The sequence below is a fragment of the Eubalaena glacialis genome, chromosome 9 (genome assembly GCF_028564815.1).
Source record: "Eubalaena glacialis isolate mEubGla1 chromosome 9, mEubGla1.1.hap2.+ XY, whole genome shotgun sequence".
In the NCBI taxonomy this organism is placed as follows: domain Eukaryota; kingdom Metazoa; phylum Chordata; class Mammalia; order Artiodactyla; family Balaenidae; genus Eubalaena; species Eubalaena glacialis.
In genome coordinates this window covers 8,367,568-8,385,496 of record NC_083724.1, presented here as the reverse complement: position 1 = coordinate 8,385,496, position 17,929 = coordinate 8,367,568, and the positions used below count along the sequence as shown (strand labels likewise).

The window sequence follows — 17,929 nt, the reverse complement described above, 5'->3', positions numbered from 1 at the left end:
TTTAATAAATTTATTTATTTATTTATTTTTGGCTGTGTTGGGTCTTCGTTGCTGCGAGCAGGCTTTCTCTAGTTGTGGTGAGCGGGGGGGGGGGCTACTCTTCGTTGCAGTGCATGGGCTTCTCATTGTGGTGGCTTCTCTTGTTGCGGAGCACGGGCTCTAGGCGCGTGGGCTTCAGTAGTTGTGGCGTGTGGGCTCAGTAGTTGTGGCGCACGGGCTTAGTTGCTCTGAGGCATGTGGGATCTTCCCGGACCAAGGCTCGAACCCATGTCCCCTGCATTGGCAGGCGGATTCTTAACCACTGCGCCACCAGGGAAGCCCGGATATTTTTTAATATATTTATGTATGTATATATTTATTTATATGCCACACCTCACAGTATGCAGGAACTTAATTCCCCGACCAGGGATTGAAACCTCACCCCCTGTAGTGGTAGCACAGAGTCTTAACCACTGGACCACCAGGTAAGTCCCAGGAAGGATATTTTAAAACACAGTTCTAATAATGTCACACACACACACACACACACACACACCACACACACCACACACACACACCCCAAAATCCTTCCAAGGTCTACCATTGCTTTTGGAATAGAGACTGAAATTCTTACCTGGCTCACAAGGCATGATTTGGCCCCTGCCCACCTTTCTAGCCTCATCTCTTTCCAGGCCCTCTGCTCCCCAATTTCCACCTTCTCTTGGTGCTCCAGCACGTTCTCCCACCCAGAGTCTTTGCACCGTCTGTTCTCGCTGGAATGCTCCCAGAGGTTTTTCTCCCCTCACATCCACCTAGTTAGCTCTACTCAGGATTTAGCGCTCAGCCCAAGTCCAGTCCAGTCCATTTTCTTTTTGAAGTTCTTATAATTCCAGATCATTTTTCAGTTTGAGATTTTACATTTATTAGCATGACTCGTATGTTTATTTGATTAGTTTCCCCCACTAGACTGTGAGTGCCCTAAGGGCTGGAACCTTGCCTATCCCGTTCACCCCCGCATCCATTAGCACCAACCAAAATGCCAGGCACACGGAGGACGTGCAATAAATATCTGTTGAATGAGTGCAATCCAAATCGACAGGGCGGTTGGATTGCGAGTCGATGGCTCAGGAGAGAGATTTCTGGGCCGGAAATAAAATTTGGGGGTCACTTATAATTCAAGACGAGTGGACGGGCTCGTCCAAGCGGTGTGCGCACTGAAGAGAACTGGTAACTAATGCAAGATAAACTGTAACGTGGCTCACAGTCTCAGCACCAAGATGCCAGGGCTCTCCTCCGCCTAGCTGTGGCTCATGCCAGTCGCTGCCCGCCCTGGTTGTTTGAGCCCCAACCCTAAACTGCACAAAAGGACCAACTCAAAGGCCCTCAACCGGGCCCACTATCCTCCAAGCTCAGCTCCCTGCTCCAGGCCTCCCTCCAATAGCTGAGCAGGAGCGTTTCCCTGGCACCGCCTCTTCCGTCCGCGGCAACCGGAAACGAGGCAGTAGCGTCGGAAGTTGAAGAGAGTTTCCTGTGAGCTCGGCTTCCTCAACATGGCAGCGCCCTTGTCTGTGGAGGTGGAGTTCGGGTGAGTCACAGAGCTGGGGCGCCGTGGGGATGGATTGAAGTCGTCGGGCTCGGAACTCCCCTCCCTCTGCCTTGGGGCCTGTCACGACCGAATCGCCGAGGCTCCCGGCGACTTCCTTGAGCTACGGCACCCGCCTCGGAGAGCTTGAGAGGTTCGGTCCGCCTGGGCCACGAGGCCGTATGTCCGGGAATAGAGGCGCACGCCGGGGCGTGGAGGTGCGGTCTGGGCACTCGTCCGTACCCTGAGCCCTGCCAGACTCAAAAGGCTTGACGGTTAGCGGGCGGTCTCTCTACCTTCTTTGCCAACCCCGTTTTGGAGCAGGCCCGTGTGTCTGCTATCTGAGTTCCTCGGATCGAGAAGGAGCACCATCACCCCCTGGTTTCTTCTGGCAGCAATTTCCGTTTACACGGTTCTTGGAGCCTTGTTTCTCGTGGGGTGTGTGGCCAAGACGAGATTCCTTTCCTCCCTTTCCCAAGATTTGGGAGTGTTGAACAGACCTGAACCCCTTTCAGTACATTCCGTAAACTTGCTACTCACCAGTCACTTACTGAGTGCCTCCTGCAGCTCCTGAGTCAGGTGGCGGTACGGGGCTAAGTAAGGTAGCACAGCGGAGGAGACTAAACCTGATGACAGTACAGTATGCGCAGGATGAAAAGTGCAGGATTGGGGCACACACACCAATAACTGAAGAAACACAGAGGAGGGAGGAAGTCTCCTCAAGCCACTGTCTTCTGCCTCCTACAAACAGAAGGTTTTTCATCTGATTTCAGAGCTGAGAGAAACTGCAGAGGTTAGAGAGAAGGCAAAGAAGCTGAGACCCTAGGAGATGGGTGATATAATTTCCAGAGTCCCGTGGAAAAGCTGGGACTAGATTTGTCTTTGTGTGTGAAGATAAACAAGACAAGGCTTATGTGAAAGGAAAAGTCCGGGATGGGAATCTAAAACCTCTGCCCATAAATGCCTTTCCTTCCATTGGATGCCCCCAGTTTCTTTCATGTTTTTCCTTCATTGCATAGTCCATTCACCAGTCATTTATTGAGTGCCTACCATGTGCCAGGCGGTGAGCCAGGCACAGAGGATACAAAGATAAATAGAACTTTGTCCATGCCCTCCAGCGTTCAGCGTTTCTGGCCCTTACAAGGGGGTAGTCTCATGAATGTTAACTGCATTTTAATTGATGATATTGTCTGGCCCCATGGGTCCAATTAGAACTATGTTTGTCTGGCCTCCTGACTCTATTGCTTTTCTGACCCTTTGCCCAGCTATGCCCCCCATAGCCTGGGGGTTCTAGGAGGATCCCTGCTGCTTTGACAGGCCTCAGCAGAGCTGAAGAGGGAGAAGCTGCAGATTGCCAGTGTTAAGGCTTATCTACAGCCGGCTTACCTGTCATGCTCACTGAGTCAGACATGGTATTTGTTTCTCAGAAATGTCTTCTGTTTGCTAGGTTCTGTGCTGGCAGCAGTGGGGAAGTCATATGAGGAAGATATGGTCCTTGCCCTCCAGAACTTACAGACTAGCTTGAGCACCCATTTTCTGGTTTGACCATCTCAGCCTCCCTTACCCCCAAGAGCAGTAGTGAACCCTGGCAAGGCAAGACAGCGTTCCCTTCACCCACCACCCCAGTGTCCCCTGAGAACTGCAGCTTCTCAGGAAGCAAGAATGCCCAATATGTATGCCAAGCCCAGATTCCTTCCCTCTTTGTCTCTGTCTCAATGCATGTTTTTGCCCCGGCCTTTCTTTCATTTCCTACGTCTCTTAGCAGACTTCCTTCATCCTTTATTCTGAACCTAAGTAGATGTGCAAAGAAGCTGCCTTGCCCATCATTCTCTCCCTTTTGTCCCTGAGTGCCACCCCAATCCTTGAAGAGTCTGGGTTAGGCCTTTGCCTCTTTCCCCTGAGCAGATATGGTCCCCTCAGCCCCACCAGCTCTGATAGACGCTCTAGAAGACCTCGCCCACCTTTCTCCCTCTTGTCATTGACCAGTTCTGCCATCCTCATCTTGCCTCCTGAACAGAGCATTTTCTCAGGTCACAGAGGATGCAGAGTATGTAGTACAGTTGTGAGATGCCCTCTTCCTTCTCCCTTTTCCTCCTCCTTTAGTCTGGGAGGTATTGGCAAAGGGAGGGAATGCCATTGAGGTCAGAGAAGAAGTGAGGGAAATGGGCATTTTCATTCATTCATCAAATATTTCTTGAGTGCCTGCTGTGTACCAGGCCAGCAGGTAGAGGGGAAATAAATAAAAATTAAAATATATAAGGTGAAAAGATGAAGGTAAACTAGAAAAAGTGAAGGCCATTTTGGGAATGTCTGCACCAGTCACTGGTACCAACAGACACCTCCCACCGAGAACTGGGCAGCGAGAACTGGGCAGCGGAGGAAAGACAGGTATCTTAGGTTGTAATGCCTTAATTGCATTTGAATAGCAAATCCTGTAGAACATAAGAGGCTGGCTTTGGTTCTCTTCTGGGACCAAAACAGGCCCCTCCTGCCTCCCTGAATCACTCTAGAGGCTGGGCATGCACCTTCCTCCCCTCCAGATGTGCTGACAACAAAAATGCCAACCCCTCCCTCGAGGGCGAGTGAACTCGGCAGTGACAGGTCACTCTCTGAGCCAGACTGGTTCTTTATCCGCTTGTGAAGGGAAAAACAGCCCTGGCCTCTGAGCCTGGCACCACCAGGTTTGGCTGATCTGAGTTGTTTGCCTGGGTCCCCGTGCTTCCAGTTTCCACTCCTCTGACCCCCAACTCCTGTCGCCCCTTGCCTGCCACCCTCCCCCACCCCAGCTGCTGCATGTGCCAGCCCCCAGTCAGGAGAGAACGAGGCTCTTGGAAGGGGATAAATGGACGCTCTGTGCGGGCCTGCAGCTGAAATGGCCCTGTGCACGACCACAGATGGGCCTCCTCTCCCCCTCCACACTTCTGCATCAACAAAGCGTGACCTTGTTTGGATGACAGTCGCCCCATGTTTCCCCCATGACAATGCTTGCCTTGCCTTTGCCTCCCAGTGGACTGTCTCAGGACATCTCTGTTCTCTGAAATTGGGAAAGGGTGGTGGGGTGGGAGGCATCACATCCGTCAAAAGTCTGTTAAGGCCTTCTCAGTTAAGATCCATGTGAAGTCTGAGACGGGAATGGAGAGACCCAGGGGGAGGAGCAGTGTGGGGCACTGAAAGAGCCCAAGTGTCTGCATCCTGAGCCCTGGCTTCTGCACTTGGCTTTGAGCATCTCTGCTCTCCCAGTCTTCCCTTGGCCAGGTGTTGGCACACAGAAGTGAACCAGACTCTGCCCTCAAGGGGCTTCCTGACCTTTGGGGGAGTCTTGGTTGTTTCTGCCAGAAACCAGTTAGAATTCAAATCCTAGTTCAGCCACTGCCTGTCTGGCCTTGGGCACGTCACTTAACTTCTCCTGGCCCCAGTCTGCTTCTCCACTGGTTGGAGTTAATAATATCCGCCTCCCTCCTGCCTTCCCTGGGAGTCCCTGAAGATGAAATGAGAGGAAGAATGTTGTAGCAAATGGCAGGGTTATTGCTAAGCCCAGTGGGGTCTCTTACCCTCCAACACTGTGGTGCGCCCACCAGGCCAGCAGCGGGGGTGGGCGTGGGGCACAGGCCGGGAAATTTCAAAGCATCGCCAAGCCAGAGGAAACCTCTAGATACACAGGGTCTCTAGTGTGCCACATGGTAGCTTCTCAACATTTTTGCAGATGGAAAGACTAAGGCTTCAGAAGATGAAGTCACGTGCCCAAGGTCTCGCCATCAGGCGCAGGTAGAGCCTGGTCTCCATCTCAAGGCCCACAACTCCAAAGCCTGTGCTCTGCCCCTGTGCGCTAAGGCAGAGGAATAAAAACAAGAATCTGCAAATTTGGATACTTAAATATTAATAAAAATTGTTTCTCTCCGGCTTTACCACATCAGGAAGCCACATTTGAGGCTTGATCGCTGGTACCCAGGGTGTTCCTGAACCTTGGTCTCTGCATCTCTTGGGCCTCTGGAGCCAACCTCCTCCTCAGTTTTCAGTCTCTGAGGCGTTTGCAGGAGCTCACCCAGCTCTTTCTCTGGCCCTCCTTTGCAGAGGCGGTGCGGAGCTCCTGTTTGACGGTGTGAAGAAACATCAGGTCACCTTGCCTGGACAGGAGGAACCCTGTGAGTATGGGCTTCTGAGCCCCTCCCTGGGGGCCACTGGGCAGGAGCTGCTCCACAGGATCACTCGGCCCCGTTCAAGTGAGAATGGGTGGAATTTCCCTGGCCAGTGGGGAGGAAGGAAGAGAGATCACCACATTGTCCCCGCATCCTCTCCGCAATCAGCCAGCTTTGTAGGGAGGAGATGGCCTAGCTTAGTCCTTACGAGTGCGGGTTCTGTATTCAGAGAGACGTGAGTTTGTTTTGGTTTGGGTTTTTTTGGCCGCGCCACGCAGCTTGTGGGATCTCAGTTCCCCAACCAGCGATTGAACGCAGGCCCTGGCAGTGAAAGCCCGGAATCCTAACCACTAGGCCATCAGGGAACTCCCTGGACAGACTTGAGTTTGAATCCCCTTAGCCCCTTAGGCCAGTCACCTCACTTTTCTGAGCTTTAGTGTTCTTATCTGTGAAGTGGGGATGGTAATCCCTATCTCTCAGGGTTGCTAGAAGGGGTCAGCCAGCTGTACCATGCACTGGATGGCAGCAGAGAGATGTCCTCATGAAGGAGGTAACCTTCGTCAAGAATGGAACAATGCACACGGGCTTACATGGTGGGAACAGGATTTGGATGAGAAGAAAAGCATCCAGCCAGAAAGGAGGTTGGAGGAGGGAGGTTGACTAAGGGAGACGGGGGTTTTTCCATGTGTTCATTCAAATACCTGCTCACCTTTCTTTAACGAATGTGCGCTGAGCACCTCCCATGCTGCAGACCATGTACCAGGCACTGGGGAGACAGACCCTGCCTTCAGACGGGGGGAGGGAGTGAGTAGTTGATTTCCAGAGGTCCAGCTGGGTAAATAGCAGTGTAACCTAGAGGCAGGGACTGGACATTGCAACTGGGGAGGTGCTTTGCAGCCCTAGCAGTGGATCCTAGCAAAAGCAGAATGTTCAGGGACGGGCGCCCGTCTCGCCTAGGGCTGAGATACTTCTGGGAAGAAGAGGAAATCAGTTCTATGAGGAGGCAGGGGAATGAGGTTCCTGGAGGTGAGCAGTAGAAAATGGTCAAGTGAGGTTCGACAGGAGTCTACTGGGGCTGGACATGCATCTGCCAAGAGTCAGACAATTACTGCCCAGATTCACTGGCTACCAAGGCTGTTTCTGACCCTCCCTTGGGTTGGAGAGCAATGGCATAGGGCAGGTCTGTGTGCCACATTCAGAGGCCGGGGGACACTCACTAAGGGACAGGGCACTGCCCCCTGGAGCTGGGTGTGGGCATTAGGCTGGGGTTAAATGTCAGGACTGTGGGATTGTGTCCCTGGTGGGGAAGACCCAAGATGATAAAGGCGATGGTTTCTTAGTTTGACAGATGGCTATGCAGCCTTGGTAGAGAACAAGGGGCTCTCAGAAGCCTCTCAAAGATTCAGCCATAAAGACTTATCTGGGAAGGTATTAAAATATCACAAGTTATGATTTATTTCCCCCTGCTTTTGCTTGGCATGCAAGTCCCCGAGTTTAATCATTCCAGCCCCTTTTCATTCATTCATTCATTGGCACCAAGTGCCAGGCATGGAAGTAAGTACTTTATTCTTTCCTGTAGTTGGCACACGTGTTTTTGAATGTCTCCTTTGTGCAGGCACTGTACTAGTTGCTGGGTATTTAGTCGTAAGCAAAACAGATATGGTTCTTGCCCTAATGGAGCTTACAGAGTAATGGAAATGGAGCCAGGCAGTGAAAAAGTAAACACGCAAATGCGTAACTGAACAAGTGGTCATCACTGGCATGAGGAGAACAAAAAGGTGCTTTGAATGAGACAACAGGTGGTAAGGGAAGGCCTCTTTACAGAGGTGACCTTGAGGCTACAGCCTGAAGAACGAAAAGAAGCCACCCTAATAAATTGGAGGGAGAGTAGAGATGCAGGGGGCCCACTCCAAGTACAGAGGACGGCACTTGTGAAGCCCCTGGGCAGAAGGCCTTGGGGTGGTCAAGGACCTGAAGGAAGGCCAGTGTCATAAGGGGCACAGGCTGAGTGTGGCATGGTAGGCAAAGCCCCAGCTGGTTGTACCAATAATTGTCACAAGTTCTTAGGTGGTAGCTATCATTATTATTCCCATTTTAAAAAGTGGAAACCCAAACCCAGAGATGTCAAAAGTCTTACCCCAGGTCATACAGTTATATAAATGGCAGAGCTGGGGTTCAGAAGCAGATGTCAGGGTCGCTGCCGTCCTTGCATGGTACCACTAACCCATTACCATTTATCCCAAGAGGTTCCCTGAATCACATAACATCTCAAACGTGCAGTGTATTTTCCAGTTTTTACACTTTCTTTCATGCCTCCAACAGCTACTTATTTAAGTTTTCATAATGAGCCCAGTATATATTATCTATCGACAAGGAAACCAAACCTCACAGAGAGAGAGAAAGAGAGTGACCTGTCCAGAGTTCCTCAAGTAGGGAGGCTGGGCTGAGACCCAGGTTTTGGATGCCCCATCTACTGCTTAGGGAGCAGGTGGGGGCCTATCCTCCCCGCTCTGGAATAAAGAAAAGGAGGCAGGAGAGGCAAGCGGAAATGGCCCATGTGCTCAGTTTTGGGCCCTTGGCTGTGGATCTCTACCTCTGGCTTCCATTTTTGCCCTTCTGTGCCCAGAGGTGTAAGTCACATCACGGCTGCAGAGCTGGTTGGCAGCTACCAGGCCTCACCCTGGCACACGGAGCCCAACAGGAGGGCAGGGGCCTGGTGCCACTGGGAAAGTAACACTCTTCCCCCAAGCCCGTGCCCAGATCTGCCGTCTGGCAGCGTTCCCAGCCCAGGGGCTGCCACTTGGCCAAGCAGGTCTTGGAGACTCCAGCAGAGAAAATAGCAGCCATAAGATCATGGATTGTGACAAGGCTCACAAACAAGGGGACTAAACAGGGCCCTGGGTCCTGGGCCAGGGGAGAGCTTCCAACCCAGCCAACTTGGGAGAAGAGGCTGGGCAAGGCCAAAGTGGGTGAGATCGCAAGAGAGGAGCCCTGGCAGCGCGCGATGGCAAATTAGTTATTTCTGCAGGCCTCTTTTTTTCCACCTGTAAAACGGGAGGTTGGGCTAGATTTAGTCTGGAGTAAGCTGGTTATCTGTTTGACATCTGCAGTTTGGAAAAGTTGCTTCCAGATCTAAGTGTATGGTTCTGGGAAACAGGGTGCACTGATCCAGTGAGCAGTTGTGTGTGCAAGGGAAAGGGAGGTGGGTCTTAACCGCTACCTCCATGGAATAGGCCTTGAGTGGCCAGGGTTGGGAGGCACCCACCAGCTTTGGGCACTGGCCACCGAGAGCTGGCTTTTTTGCCTCAAGGATCCCTTCAACACAAGGCTCGCAGCCCATGGTTGGTCAGTGGCCTGGAGCAAACCCAAAACCTCGGCCGTCCCAGTGTGGGCATTACCTGCCTTGGCCCCAGGAAGAGACTCGTCTGCCTCACCTTTCCCTGCCCCTCTGTGCTGCCATTGTATTAAAGGGGGGCTGGCGCGGGAGGCAGGGGCGGCTAGGGAGCTCCCAGGCGCTTTAAACTGCTTAGCATGCATTTCACAGCCTCTCTGGGGCCAGCTGTTCCTTTCTCTGCTCTGGGGCCTGTTTGCTGATCCCCTCCCCACCACCCTCCTCTCCCCCCAACCACTCTCAGTCCCTGTGCAAAATTGCTTTTGAAAAGATCCACTTTCTGCTTAATTAAACAATGAGGAGCGTCCCCACGCACATCTGTAAACCTCCTTCTGAGGCCAGTTTAGCCCACAAACTGCTCCATTCTTACCCCCATTCACTTGTAAATGGACTCTCTGATGTTCCCTCTACCCTCTCTTGTCTTTTACTCCCCCCATCCCAGCTCTTTCTTCTCCCCTTTCAACTAAGGCCTGGGGTGGGCTCCCAGAAGAGCCCTGTCCTGGAGCCTGGGGGACTTGGTGGGGACAGGAGCGGCTTAACCTGTGGAAGAGAAGACGTAGGGGATCCGTCTCTCCCAAGTCTGCATGGTGTGGGGAAGCGGGGCCACATTTGTTGGCGTGGTCCCCGGGACTAGCCAGGCTCGGTGGGTGGGAGGGAGAGGAAGCCAGATTTCTGGTTGGGAGAAAAGCTCTCCCCGGAGGCCTTCAAGAAGAGGCTGGATGAGGGTCCACCGCAGCCGGGATGCAATATCAGATGAGACCAGAGAGCTAGGACACCATGAGGGCCCTGCCACAGTGGGTGGTGATTGTTCCCAGACAAGGACAGATCCACCGGGGCACGGGATTCTGGTGGGAGCCTTTGTAGGTGCTAAGAGGAGCATGTGTGGTGCCCCTTTCCCAGCAGCCTTTAGGAGAAGGTTCTGGCAGCCCACAGGATAAGCAATCCTGAGTCACTGTGGGCAAATGTGCATTTGTCTGGTCTGTTTGACACTGCTGGGCCTGCTGCTGGCATTAGGAGTTTGGATGATTATCCCCATTTGTTAGAGGATAACCCTGAGGCCTAGGTCAAGTGACGTCCTACCCAGGGCCATCTAGTGCACGGCCCAGGGCCCTTCGGCTCCAGAACCCGAACTCTTCACCCCTCTGCCGTGGGAGCAGTAGCTGCCATCACTTGCTCTTCCCCCAGTAGGCAGGCCAGGTCCCAAGGCTTCCTGCACTGGAAACCTTACACTGGGGTGCTCATCTCCCTGCCCTGGGCTGCCTGCCCTCAGAGTGTGATTCCTTCCACCTGGGTTGTCCAGGGAGCATCTTAGGAGTTTGAAAATCTAAAGTGAAGGGAAGGCTGGTGTTTGGGGCCCCCTCGCCACTCTCCCAATGCCCCCATTCTCTCATTCCCTCTCCAGGTCTGATAGAAAGGTAGTGGATCCCACAGAAAACCCCAGCCAGTCCCAGCAGTGTCTGTTCAATAGTTCACTGTACCGCACCCTCCAGAGCTTCCTAAGCATGTCCTCGAGGTGCCAGGCCCCTGGGCAGAGCACGTGGAAGCTCAGGGCAGCAAGAGAGATTAAAGGGTACAGGTTCTTCCTCTGGCTCATAGAAGAATTACAGCATCGCTGTGCCAGGCACAGTGCCAAGAGCTTTATGTGGACCATCTTATTTGAGCCTCACAACAACACTATGAGGCATTCTTACAGTTCCCATTTGACAAAGAAGGAAGCTCAAGAGAATTCCTTACCCAAGGTCATATAACTAGGAAGTGATGGAGTCGAACTCAGACCCAGGGCTGAGTCCCGTTCTTAACCAGTCCTCCTCCCCCGCTCCGTCCACAGTTGTCCGGGTGCTCAGTAAACGTCTCAGGGGCGTTTTGTGTGAGAGATTCCCTGCTGCATGCTGGGGCTCCCACTCAGGAAATACCCCTGGGGCTCCCGAGGAGGGAGAGGCCTCTTCCCAAGCAGCCCCTTCTCAAGGCCCACACATGCCCCGCATAGTCCAGCCCTGGCTACATCTCTGGCCTTGTCTCAGGCTGATCTTCTGGCCTTCTCTGTTCTGTTACCTTGAAGCTGCCAACTCCAACCTGCCTCAGGTCTTCCCATATGTTCTTCCTTCTGTCTGGCACACTCCCCCATCCCACCCTTCTCATCCTTCAGGCCTCAGCTTCAATGTTAATATCCTCAGGAGAGCTCTTTCTGATCCCACACAAAGGAGAGAGCATTTGTCACGACTAATTAAGTAATGTCTGTCTCCCCTGCTGGCCTCTTAGCTCCATGAGGGTAGGCTCTGTGTCCGCCTTGCTCCCCGCCATCTCCCTGGCACCTGGCACGTAGTAGCTGCTCAGTAAATATTTGTCTTGTGAGTGATTGCATGGGATCCCATGAGGGAAGCCGCCATCGGTAGCAATGGGAAGGCAGGAGGACACAGAGGGGGAAGGTGCAAGTGAGATTCCCTAGAGCCATCCCCGAGCCACCAGCCCCTGACTCTGCTTAACCCTTCCTCCTCCCCTGGGCGCCTTTGGAAGCCGACCATCTGGCTTGGAGGCTATTTGCATATTGTCTGGGCCTCGGCAAGCCTAGCACGATGTCTCTGGGGGTGTGTTTCAGGCTAGGCGGAGTGGCCCTTGCAGCCTGCGAAGGGAGCCAGGAGTTCCACCTCTCCCCACCCCCAAATCCAGGCATGGGGGAACAATACGGGTGGTGATGCGGTGGCCTCACCATGGTAACAGGCTATCAAGAATGTGGGCAGGCCTGGGGGGCGCAGAGGAGGGAGGGAATGACCTCAGTAAAGAGAAGCATCATGATAAATGAGCCAGCACCCACAGCAGACTCCCCCCCAGCCCACCCCTTGGGGACTCCACGATGGTGCCATCACTTGGATGACCCCGACATGACCATTAGTCCTCCCCACCACCCCCAGCCTACGAGAGTGGAGCAGAAGTCCCCTCTTGGAGGGAGCCAGGGCTGTCACCCAACTGGGTCCTGGTTCTGAACAGGCCAGCGGGGGCTGTGGAGGTGCAGCTGGTGGCCCTCAGGCCAGGCACTGCCCAGTCCCTCAGTGCCTCTGCGCACACAGGCACAACCCCGCCTGCCGGGGCTGGTTGATGGATGTGTCAGACCCCGGCGGCTCTATCGAGCGGCCACAAGATGTATGGGCTGGCGGCCCACCAGACAGTGCCAAGATGGAGGCCAAGGGGAAACCTCTGAAACCCAGGCCTCTGGGAGGAACCCAGCCAGGAGTCTAAATGGACTGCAGCTAGTTGGAGGCAACACTCGCCGTCCCCTGCCCGCTCCAGGGACCGTGAAGACTCCCATCTGCTTTGTTTAAAAATAGGAATTAAAATTGAAAGGCGCAGTCTCAGTCCGTGGACACTTTGCCCATGGCCCTGTGCTCTGCTGGCGTACAATCCAGGGAAGCTGGCACAGAGCAGAGTGAACCAGTCCATCCAGGGTGCAGCCTGCCTGAGTGCCTTAAAACCTTGCCCAAGGCTGGTGCTGTGTGTGACACGCGCTGGGCCTCTCCTTAATTGGCAGCCTTTCCCTCGCCTGCGCGCCTGGAGTTCACCTCCAGTCAGGGAAACCAAGGCATTGCTTGGGCCCTTCTCCAGCTTAGTCCCTGAGCTTTGTCTCAGGCACAGACCCAGGACAGAGGCCCCTCTGAGATGTTGACTCAGGATGGGGATGGCTAACCTCCAGCCCCCTGCTGGCTTCTCAGAGACGAGCTGTCATCTCAGCTAGTCTCTGAGAAGGCTACTCCTGCAGCCTCAGGGATGCTCTGTTTGAGCCGTGGATCATTGAGAGCCATAGCCTTCGAGGAGATGGTAGAGCCAGGTTTCAGTGTGCTGTGGCCTGGGACCTGGCTCCCAGAAAAGGAGAGAAGGCCTGGGAGACAGGTGGCTCTGAGCCTCCAGATGATGTACAGAGCTTGGTGGCTGTTCCAGAATCACAGAGGCAGATCGCAGTGTCCAGCTGAGCAGGAGAGGCCCTTTCAACCCTGAACCTCTTTCCTCTTCAGGGTGGCCGCCCCTGGCCTGGAGGGCTCTGCGAAGGGGGAGTAGAGGGGCAGTGATTTGTCAGCGTCTCAGGCTGGTGAAGGATCCTTCTCTCCTTCTGTCAGAGGAAATTAAATGATGTTATCGGCTCAGCAATTGTTTTTCTTCCCTCACAAAGGGAAATATATGCAGACCTTCCAAGAGCAAAGCCAAATGCTCCCCATCTGGGACTGGCTGGGGAGATAAAGGTGGAGGGGCTCTCCCAGAAGCCTACCCATGGCGGTTTCAGACCATCTTCAAGGGCTAGTGGGTGGAGGTCTCTCAACCCTTTCGGACGTGACCATTCCTCTTGCTGTCTGCCTTGCATCCCCATTGCCTCTTCTTCAAGCTTTCAGCAGTGCCAGATGCCACTTTTCTCTGAAGACCTCTCGGCAGGTCACTGGCCTCTCCAGGTCCATTTCCTCACCTTGGGAATCCACTAGTTCAGGGGCCATGACAGCCTGGTCTAAAAGAGGCCCTCTCAGCCCCATATTCACTTCCTCCTGGTCCAGGCAAGGCCCTGAGGGCCAAGAATCATTTGGATTTGACATTAGTTTGTTTTGTGCCTTCTTCTCCAGGGGACATCCGGAACCTCCTTGTCTGGATCAAGAAGAACTTGCTAAAAGAGCGGCCAGAGTTGTTCATCCAGGGAGACAGCGTGTGAGTCCCTTTCTCCCTTCCCTGAGGAGGGCAGGTGAAGGGAAGGAGGTTTGAGCCCCTGTCCTTGGTTCAAACACAGCCTTCTCTGGGTCCTGTTCTCCCTTTATCCTCCTCTTAGCCCTCCAAGGAAAAGGCTGCCTCTGTCCAGCTCTGTTGAAGTTTATTTTCAGTTTTCTTGCTACCACATTGGACTGTTGGGGATTTTTTTCAACACCTGGGTCAGGAGACTGGTAAATTTATCAAAAAACTTAGATTCCGCCTTCTGCTTGCCACAAACTTGCTGTGGAACCTTGGGCAAGTTACTTCACTTCTCTGGGCCTCAGCTAGTTTCTCCATACAGACATTACTGAGGAAAAGATGCTACCCAAGGTCTCTCTCATCTCTTGACAACCTAGGACAGTGTTCTCCCATGGAACTTTCTGTGATGATAGAAATGTTCTCTGTCTGTGCTGTCCAATACAGTAGCTGCTAAGCACATGAGGATATTGAACCCTTGAAATGTGGCTAGTGTGACTGAGGAACTAAGTGTTCAGTGTTACTTAAATGGAATTTAAATTTAAATGTAGCTCGTAGATACCGGGCTGGACAGCGCAGGTCTAGGATTACAGGGAGTCACTGCACGCGTGTGCACACACATGCACATTCATGCTCACTGGGGACACCCCTAGCCCAGCCCAAAGCTTCTGTATCTGTCCCAGACCCAGCTTAGCCTCCTAGGAAAGGATCCAGATTCCATGTGCCATGAAGTCACTATACTCCTACAACAAGGCCAGCCTGATATGTCACAGAAGTGGCCAGGGCACTTGTGGGACTTGTTCATCTGCCTCGAAGCAGAGGTTCACCAGCAGGCCCTGGGGGCTAGGGCTGCCATCCAACCTGTGGCTCAGGTCATGGTCCAACAGTCGTGGAGGTCACCCCCAAGGGCAGCAATGCTCTTTGGGTCATTGCCAGCAGGAACCAGGCTAAGGTACCTGTCCAAATGTCGGCCTACCCTGCCTTACTCCAGGCAGGGCTGCTCTCAGGCCTTCAGGGGCTCGGGGCCACTGGCAGGTTTCCCTGATTCAGAAAAGCCAAGGTAGCCTCCTCTCCAGGACACGCATGCGGGAGGCCTGGGACAGTGAGGTTAGACCCCTGGAAAGATAGGCTGCTACCAGTGGTTCCCATGGTAGACCCTGGCAAGCAAGCACCTCACACGCATCATCCCACTTCATCCTCCCGCAGAGCTTGTGAGGAAGGCACTGTGATTTACCCTGTTTTCAGATGAAGAAACTGATGCTCAGGGCAACAAAATGACCTGCCCGAGGTCTGGGAGGTGGCAGTGGAATTTGCACCTGTGTTCCATCTGGCCCTCAGACTTTCCTGTCGCCTCCACTCCCTGGGAGATCTTTAATGGGGACCCTCGAGAGAAAAGGCTCCCACCACACTCCTGCAGCCCAAATGTCTAAGCCTCTGCCCCTGCCCCTGCCAGCTCCCGCCCTTCACACCCTGCTACTCACCACCATCTTTCCCACAGGCGGCCAGGGATTCTGGTGCTGATTAACGATGCCGACTGGGAACTGCTGGTCAGTACCTCGGGGGACAGCCCTCCCTCAACTGCTCCCCTCACTGCTTTGGTAGGAAAGCCTTGGGCCTCTCATAAGACGCAGATAGGGTGGCTGCGTAATCCTCTGTCCCAATCTGGCCTCCAGACTGAGGCTACTTGAGTCTCCCACCCCAAGTGAGGAAGGAATGGGTAGCTGGGGGAAGTGATGAGCTCTCCTCCACCCTGGAGATTTGCTAGTTAATGTATAGGGTACCCGTTATTTTCTGGTAGATTCTATCTTTCTCTCCCAGAGCAGCCAGGCTCCCCCTCTTTCCCTCTCAACACCTGGGGAGAAACTGGAAAAGTGCCCTTGACGGTCTCCTTATTTCTCTTCTGGACCAGGGTGAGCTGGACTACCAGCTTCAGGACCAGGACAGCATCCTCTTCATATCCACGCTGCACGGCGGCTGAGGGCCCTTCTCTGTGCCTGGGCCCCCTTGGGGTGGGGAGAACAGAACAATCAGACATCCCCTTGGGCCCTGCTTCCAGATCTCCCTGTCTCCCTTGGCTGCTTTCTTCCCTCCTCTGTCCCCTGAGGTCCCTCCAGGCAGGGAAAAGAGGCCAGGTGCTAAAAATGAGCCTTTCTCAGGCACGTGAGCAGGGGAAGGCAGGCAGGCGGGCAGGCGCCCGAGCCCGGCACTGCCTCTCCCAGCAGCTGAGGTGGGGGAGGGTGCCCCTCAGTTTGTCAGGAGTGGAGGGGTCTGTGCGGCCAGGTGACCCTGCAGCTGTCTACTCCTGTGTCTCAGTCTAAACACTGAGTGACCGCTGACGAGGTTGGAGGGGTCCAATCTCAAAGATTGGAGGGGTCTCCGCCTCAGTTTCCCCATCTGGACAGCAGAGGGCTCTGCCTGTCCCCCACTGATATCATTGTGGAACCCCAGCTGGGGTCCCCTATTCAGTGCTGCCCCCACACACACAGCAGCTGCTCTTCCAGCCACACCCCTCCTCCTGCTCCCCCATCCACAGCCCTTGACCCTGGCTGGCCTCCCCCAACACAGGCCACCAGATGGGCTCCTGAGACCCTCCTCCCGGCAAAAGGCTGCCAGCATGCAGCTCATGCCGCTGAGGGGGGAGAGAAGGAGGGTGTGGGCTAAACCTTGGACTGGCATATAGAGGTTTGGGGGGTCAATGTGCCTCAGTTTCCTCCTCAACAACAACTGAATTTTTATAGTATCTGAAAACTGGGGAGATACTTGATGGCACAAATGTACACTTGATCTCCTCTCTCACCTTCTGCAGGAAGCAGGATGGGGGCAGGCAGCACCTGGTAGGCAGGATGGTTCACCCCTCCTCCCTCCATCCCTTCTGGAAGTCTTGGGGCCTCAGTGCCTGCAACAGCTGGCCTTGGGCAAATAAAAGACTAGGTTGTTTACTGGCCTTGCCTGGAACTTCATCCTTAGAAACCGGTGGCACCCCACATTTCCCCCAGCCGTGGTCTCTGGACCAACCTCTCTGTCCTTAGCCTAGGGCTTTCAGAACTGCCCTTCACCCAAAAAGAGAGCAGGGGTTGAAAGTCAGACTATCCAGACTCTCCGAGAAAGGGTGATGTGATAGGGCCATCTGGAGAAGGGGTGGCAGAGCCAGTCTATGCTGACCAGTCTGGGTCCCAAGATACTTCCCTACCCGTCTGTCCGAGGCCAGGCTTTGTCCCACCAGCTGCAGCCAGCGGCCTCAGGACGGAGGAGGCATAGATAAGACTGCAGAGCCCCACTTCCCATGACCTGGAGGAAAAGCTTTGTTTGCTGGAGGGAGACCTCAAAAAAAAAAAAAAAAAAATTAGGGCATTAACATCATCCCGCCCCCAAACTTTGCTTTCCATTAAATGTTAATAATTTAAGGTGGAATTTCTCTCACTCTGGAGATGAAAGTGCCAAATGGTTGTCCTAACAGTGTTGGCGGTGGTGTGTGCACTTCATTCTCAAGGCTTTGTGGGCAGACGATCCCCGGGCTGGTGAGCTTCTCTCCAGCACTGCTGCAGGTGGAGGCCCCCTGGGTATGTGTGTGTGTGGGAGTGGCCATGTTGAGGTTACGGGTGCAGGTGCTGTCTAGGGAGAGGCTGTATGACCAGCCCGCACTAGGTGCTGAGGTCAGGGTCTGCATGTTAGGGAACAAGGTAAGGGACAGCCTCACTTGAAGGATCCACCTGTCCCGATTCTTGTAACCTGGAAGTGCCTTCCTGCCTCCAGCCCCGCTGAGCTTCGGAGTGCCCCTGTATCCACCCCCACAGGATTCCAAGTCCTGGGAACTGGGCGAGAGGAATCCTTTCCTGCCTGCACTGGGGAGAGGAGGGGTAAAAACGGGATATCCCTTCCTCCACAGCATGCAGTCAATGCCGAGGAGTAGGGCAGGAGGATGTGCTGGGGAAGCCAGGTTCTCCACCGCAACGAGGGATGCCAGCATCACGCCTGAAATTGGCCGGGGCCACACTCCAAGCATTTTGGGTCATTTTCAGCTTGAGCGCGAAAGGGGTCAGGGATAGATGACCTGGGCTCAGACCCGACGACACCCAATGGCCCCCCCACCCCGCAGCTCCTGAACCCACTTTTGAGGAAATAAATAAACCCCACTATCTCCAAAAA

General features: G+C 53.9%; 1 protein-coding gene across 3 annotated transcripts; it reads left to right on the top strand.

Annotated features, from left to right (window-relative positions):
• The first annotated feature begins 1,495 nt into the window (after nucleotides 1–1,495).
• Nucleotides 1,496–17,929, top strand: URM1 (ubiquitin related modifier 1). 3 transcript variants are annotated; one of them, XM_061199836.1, is made up of 5 exons: nucleotides 1,496–1,564; nucleotides 5,633–5,703; nucleotides 13,687–13,768; nucleotides 15,282–15,330; nucleotides 17,670–17,929. In XM_061199836.1, the coding sequence occupies exons 1-5, from the start codon at nucleotides 1,530–1,532 to the stop codon at nucleotides 17,691–17,693; spliced, it is 261 nt and encodes an 86-aa protein (XP_061055819.1). In that variant the 5' UTR covers nucleotides 1,496–1,529; the 3' UTR covers nucleotides 17,694–17,929. The 3 variants fall into 3 exon arrangements, with proteins under 3 accessions (XP_061055819.1, XP_061055818.1, XP_061055817.1); XM_061199835.1 differs by lacking the exon at nucleotides 17,670–17,929 and adding an exon at nucleotides 15,693–16,722; XM_061199834.1 differs by lacking the exon at nucleotides 15,282–15,330.